The sequence below is a fragment of the Triticum dicoccoides genome, chromosome 7B (assembly GCF_002162155.2).
Source record: "Triticum dicoccoides isolate Atlit2015 ecotype Zavitan chromosome 7B, WEW_v2.0, whole genome shotgun sequence".
Taxonomy (NCBI): Eukaryota; Viridiplantae; Streptophyta; class Magnoliopsida; order Poales; family Poaceae; genus Triticum; species Triticum dicoccoides.
This window is the reverse complement of record NC_041393.1, coordinates 634638743-634645285: the sequence shown is the minus strand read 5'-3', so window position 1 is coordinate 634645285 and position 6543 is coordinate 634638743. Positions and strand designations below refer to the sequence as shown.

Genomic DNA, 6543 nt, shown 5'->3' with positions numbered 1-6543 from the left:
GATATAAAAAATTGAGAGAATAGAAAGTATTAAAATGGTATTTATTGACATGATTGATATAGTATACAGGCTACACGCATTGTGATTTTGTACTTTATTTTTGAAACTGGGTACCTATATAATTGGAATAGAACAATTAGTTCTTTTTTTGTGGGTAAGAGAATAATTATCCGTCATACCTAGATATATGTATATCACACGTAGGTACTGTATGCAGATTTTTAACATAGGAAATAAACATTCATTTATCTGCGATAGTGTATTGCTGGCTGCATGACATGCATGGATAAATGGATTAGTACGTTTCCCGTGAAAATGTATAGCTAAAGAGTATATTTTAGTCCAATATACTTTCATATATCATTTAATCCTAGTCGTAAAATTAAGATCCAATGGTTATTTGTAAGTTGATTGTTAGGAGGTCTTAGTTTACACTTTCCTCACGTAACATGCATGTTCTCATTTGGATCGATCAGATCAAGAGTTCTTAATGTATATGGACTGCTAAGCGTGAGCAAATTTATTTCTCAGGTTTTTTGAAAGAAAGATTTACATTTTACCTAGGGAACTGAGAGAGTCCCAAGGGAGTAAGACACCCCTAAGTGATAGTTTAAGAGATCATGTCTTACTTTCCATCTGATGGCTAGGATACATTATATATTATAAATCAAACGGTCAGAATTCCTTAATATAAGATAGACATAAATTACCTAGCATCAATAATTGTAGTAAAATCATTGCCCATCACCTGCTCGCGCGTCCTCCATAGATATCATGTGCTATACAAAGTCCACAGACTCCGCACACCCAAGTAATTTTTTGAGTAGCATACTGCCCAAGGAACACAATGGATGGATGATCCTACCATAAAGAAATGAAACTACATGTTGTGGAATCAAACAACAAGAAATAAGGGCCGCAGGATGGGCTGGAGTTGGAATCCAACCAGAGGATCTTTGTCGAAACAAAAAATCCAATCAGAGGATGAGGACGGTGCACTATGGAGGCCATGCATGGTGGGTTGGCTGGACATGAAACTGCGGCCGCTAGGGTGACAACTAAAGTCGAACTTGGCGAAGAAGCTTGACAAACTTTGCAGAAGGATCTTGCAGATGTAAACTGAGTTCTTCATGTATTAAGAAGCTTGACAAACTTTGCGGCCGCAGCTGAAGTACCTCGGAAACGGCCGCTGCAGTCACAGGCCAGTGGCAGACGTCTCGTACTATGGTTAGGAAAAACCAAATTTGGGGGCCGGCCGAAGGATTAAGGAGGACGCTCATATCTGTGAGAATTTAGGTTGCACGTGAGATATTGAGATTGATATGTAATAGATTGTTTTAGAGCTACGTGAGAGATTAAGAGGCTTGGCACATGGGAGAGATACGTGAGAGTTTTACACATATCGTGAGTTTTGTTTCTCATGGAAGAAATACGTGAGACATGCAATTTTTTTTGAAACGTGAGACGTGAGACATTGAGAGAGTTGGGTTATGGGGAGAGAGATACGTGAGTTTTTTTTTCTTCTATGAACCAATCTACACCGTAATAATACGGTCCCACCAAATTGAGATTGATAAGTAATACTCCCTCCTTCCCAAAATATAAGGCGCGATTGACTTTTTACGGTCTTTGATGCACGACTTTGACCACTAATATATATCAATGTATATGGATTGAACATGTATAAATAGCATCATCGTATTTGTCTTGCAGAACAATTTTATTTCATATGTATGTATACTAATTTTATAGACATAGAATACATGAAAATCATAGTCAAAGTTCCGTAACGAAGACCAGAAAAGTCAAACCGCGCCTTACATTTTGGGAAGGAGGGAGTAGATCGTTTTAGAGCTACGTGAGAGATTAAGAGGGTTGGCACATGGGAAAGATACGTGAGAGTTTTACACATACCGTGAGTTTTGTTTCTCATGGAAAAGATATGTGAGACATGCAATTTTTTTTTTGAAACGTGAGATGTGAGAAATTGAGAGAGTTGGGTTATGGGGAGAGAGATACGTGAGTTTTTTTTTCCTCTATGAACCAATTTATACCGTAATAATACGGCCCCATTAAATTAACGGCTCGTAAAATCTGATTAACGTAGGGATTTCTAGGAAGTGCCTAATTAATTAGTATATAGATAGATATATAGATATAGATAGATAGATAGATAGATATAGATAGATAGATAGATAGATAGATAGATAGATATAGATAGATATAGATATAGATATAGAATAGAAAGGTATAGATATAGATAGATAGATAGATAGATAGATACTCCCTCCGTAAACTAATATTAGAGCGTTTAGATCACTATTTTAGTAATCTAAACGCTCTTATATTAATTTACCGAGGGAGTAGATAGATAGATGGATGATGGAGTGGTTTCGACCGACTGTGTGCTAGGTATGCTCACGGGTTGGAGACATGGATACTTCCTTTTTCTTTAGTTTCTGCACTTTATTGACAGACGGGACCCACCTCTCATAGAGGCAAAAAAATGAAATGTCAATTCTTCAACGATTGACAGGGGCTTTGTGTGAAAAATAAAATATAATTGAGTGTTTTTTTTGAGAAAAAATGGCGAAAGCCCTCTTGTCAGCCTTCCAGTCACTGACAAGGGGCCCCACGCCACGCTAGCATGCCAAATCAGCGTCGATTTCGTATCCAAATGCAATTTGCATCATATTTGCACGCACATGTCAAATTTTTGCACCAGTTCAATGTATGTCACGAGTTCTAACACAAATATGACCATTTGCGTCAAGTTCAAGCACCACCGATGTAATTGACTCTTTTTATTAAGTAACCACGAAGCTACAGAACCGCCGTCATCCTAATGGAGTACCCAGCAGCATTTTTATTTGGATTTTTGACTTTTTCTCTGGAATACAGTTCATACTGGTGCATTTTCAAGATCTGCCACCTGAGCTGTGACAGTAGTACATACGATGATCGGAACGCCCAGTGCAAAGGGAAAACAAAAAGGCAGTAGCCAGATGTGTACGCTTGTACAATTGTTCAAAAATTGATTTGCTCTAATGAGCTCATGTGACGAGCTGTTGCAACACTCGCGGTACCGGCGGTGCCTGGACGTGGATGGTGCCCTCCAGCGCCTGCACGACCTGCGCCATGGTCGGGCGCTGCCCCTCCTGGTCCTGGATACACCAGCACGCCACCGTGCACGCCCGCTTCAGCTCCTCCAGCACCACCTCGCCATTCAGCCGCGGGTCTGCCAAGGCACTTACGTCCCCTTCCAAGACCTTTCCCGCGGCCCACACAGGGAAGAAGATCCACGACTCACTACTCTCACTCCCTGCAGCCTCCACCTCACTGTACCCCTCGGAGTTTCGTTGTCCCGAGATGAGCTCGAATAGCACCATTCCAAAGCTATACACGTCGGTCTTGCTGCTGACGGGGTGCCCCGAGATCCACTCCGGCGCCAGGTACCCAACGGTGCCCCTCATCGTCGTCAGCGCGCAGCTGAAGTCCCTTCCCACCAGCTTCGCCATCCCAAAGTCGGCGATCCTTGGGGACATGTTGTCGTCCAGTAGGATGTTCCCCGGCTTGATGTCACAGTGTATGATACACTCATGGCAGCCGTCGTGCAGGTAGGTCAGGCCTCTCGCCACGCCGACCATGATGCAGTACCTTTCTCGCCAGCTCAGGCACGCACCTACACGGAAAAGATAGCCGTCGAGGGAGCCTCTGGCCATGTACTCATAGACGAGCATCCTTTTGTTGCCCGACGAGCAGAACCCGAGGAGCCTGACGAGGTTAACGTGCTGGATGCAGCCCAGTGTGCTTACCTCCGTCCGAAATTGTTTGTCTCCCTGGCAAAGGCTTTCCAGCTTCTTGACTGCCACCTGAACTTGGGCCGTATTGTCTCCCATTTGCTGCTTCAGGACGCCGCGGTACACTGAGCCAAAGCCGCCACCGCCCAGCCGCTCTGAGAAGTTCTTTGTGGCGGCACGGATGTCGTTGTAGCTGTACACGGCCAAGGAGGATCCATTCACGTTTGCGATGCTCACCAGTCTCCTCATCCGGGCAGAAACAATCCTCCAAGTTAGTATGACCGACGTGGCCAGTGCTGCAACACCGGCCAATGTCATGCCAAGGACAAGCCATAACTTTCTCCCACCTTTCTTCCTGTCTACGCTTTGGAGATCTTCCAATCCTCTTTTTGAAAGCCGTAGATATAGTTCTGACCGTGAGATGTCGGAGTCCGCGAGATTCTTGAGCTCTCTATGCCAGACGGTGCACCCGCGGGCGGAGAATGCGTAGGCCTGGCAAGAGCAGTTATTTTGGCAAGCGGATTCACACTCTGCTTTGCTCTGGGCAGCGCCCACGACGAGCGAGTCGTCGGGGAGCTTCACGTCCTGCAGTGCTAGGAACCCGTCCGTCGTCAACCCGCTACTCGAGCACGAGAGCGGTGAGCTCCGGCGACACCCACCGCTCCAGTTGCTGAGCGTCCACTCCGCCTCCGACGCCGGAGTGAACCCGGACGGGCACCGGCACGGCAGCTGGCTTCTCTGGTTGCATACGCCGAACGCGCCACAGAGAGCGTACACGTCGCACTGCATGGTGGGCCCAACCCAGAATAATTGCCAGGTCTGCCTCGCGGGCACCCAGACGTAACGCTTCGCCTGCCCGGTAAGATCAAGCACCATGTGCGCGATGGACTCGTTGTTGTATAGCACGTAGGTGACGCCGCGGTACACCGGCGTGTCGACATACGTCTGGTTGAGGACGAGATTTCTCGTCCCCTCGGGGTACCTCGCGAAGACGCGTCCCGTCCACACGCCGGTCCGCCAGTACATACGGGACTGGTTCCACATCGAGAAGAACTCGCTGGTGCCGTTGGGATCCAACGTGTCGGTGAACATCCCCGGCGTGGGGTCTTGGGCATTCCGCCATGATGTCAGTGTTTGGTATTCGCCGGTAAGCTTGTTCTCGCCCAGCCACGCCCCCGGCATGTGTGTGTCTGTCGGGTGGTCGAAGCTCTGCCACAGCACGTTGGAGGAGTTGCTGCCGTCCAGGAGGACCAGGTTGCCGTTGTCGCGAATCTCCGCCGTGTTGTTCGAGCCTGGTGACGACGACGACAGGTTCGATGACCACACGACGACCGGCGAGGCGGCGGCAGCGGTGGGACCGACGAGCTCGAGGTTGCCGTCTTTGGCAGAGACCCGGAGCTCGGCGGAGGCGACGCCGGACAATGGGCTTGCGCGATTGCCGACCCAGACAACGGTCTGGCCGGGGATGTTCTTGTACCAGACACCGAGGTAGAACCTACCGTCGGAGCTGCCAGCGGGGCTGAACAGGCCAAGCTCGAACTTGCCCTGCGCCGAGACCAGCGTGTCGTTGCCCCGCAGCGGACGCCGTGCCGAGATCGCCTCTGCACCCGGAGCACGGGCGAAGCACAAAGCAAGGGCTATGAAAGTGGCAGTGATGATTGACATGGTGATGGTGGAGCGCTTCCGTTTGATGGCAATGATCAACGACATGGTGGGGACGCAGAAAGAATTTGCAGGCAGGTGAGACGGATAGAAAGAAGAATCACCTCACGAGCGACACATACTTATATCGGTCCTACTGTTCGTGCATTCGTCTGTCAAAGTGAACGCATGCGGAGAAAGAGGGAACGCATACTACGTCGACCTTTTATTTATTTTTGATGAGCTGATACTACGTCCACTACCGATTTGTGATTTGGTTGGTTCGGCTATAGCAGACATCGATCAATAAATTTAAGCTTCCAATGCGCAGTCCGTGGTTGTAAAAAGAAAAGACAATTTGCACAGGGCGCTCAAAGTCATCGTATGTACTGCCATAGCATACATCAGAATTTTTGGCATGTCTTGTTGGGACGGTTAGCTGCCGTCCAATTGAGACAAGGTCTACACCTTTTTCGCTTGAACATAACTGCAAGTGGTGCTTTCACGATAGACTTTTTGTACCGTCGCTCACGCATTCGTGATTCTACGGATATCGTCATATCGAAGGACTCTATGCAACGATGGCGCCAGGATTGATTCACCTCCCAGGCAAGCTTCGCTGCGACAGTTACGAAGTGTTAAATACTCCCTTGACGCATCGCTGGATCGGAAGAGCCCGCTGGCTACAACTCGGGGTTGCTCGAGACTCCACTGAAGCAACAACTACCCCAGATCTACAGGGGAGAGGATGAGAGTGGAGGCAACATGAATTGTGATACCACTTCTTAGGTGATACGGTGCTCCGACTGATCCTGCAGCGTTAGATCCTGCTGGAATGGATATGATGAATGCACACGTATGGGCAGCTCCTCCACCGTGAAATATACCGAACACACCCTAGATCATGTCTTAATTGAGCGTTAGAACGTTTTCCCACTAGTACTAGTCTGCCAGCCTCAGTTGCGCTGATCGTCAAAAAAAAGGGCTCATTGTCACTATGCGGCCAAATTTCATGTTTTGACCCTTTTGCGTAAGTTTAGATCGATCCGACACCGGTTGCAAAAAAAATCAGGATCTAACCCTTTTTACTACCGCCGTAGTA

At 47.8% G+C, this 6543-nt stretch overlaps 1 protein-coding gene across 1 annotated transcript; it reads right to left on the bottom strand.

The window, feature by feature from the left end:
* Positions 1-3053: 3053 nt before the first annotated feature.
* On the bottom strand, positions 3054-5465 carry LOC119335624 (G-type lectin S-receptor-like serine/threonine-protein kinase At2g19130). Its single transcript, XM_037607736.1, has one exon. It carries the CDS (start codon positions 5463-5465, stop codon positions 3054-3056), a length of 2412 nt encoding a protein of 803 aa, XP_037463633.1.
* Positions 5466-6543: the final 1078 nt, after the last annotated feature.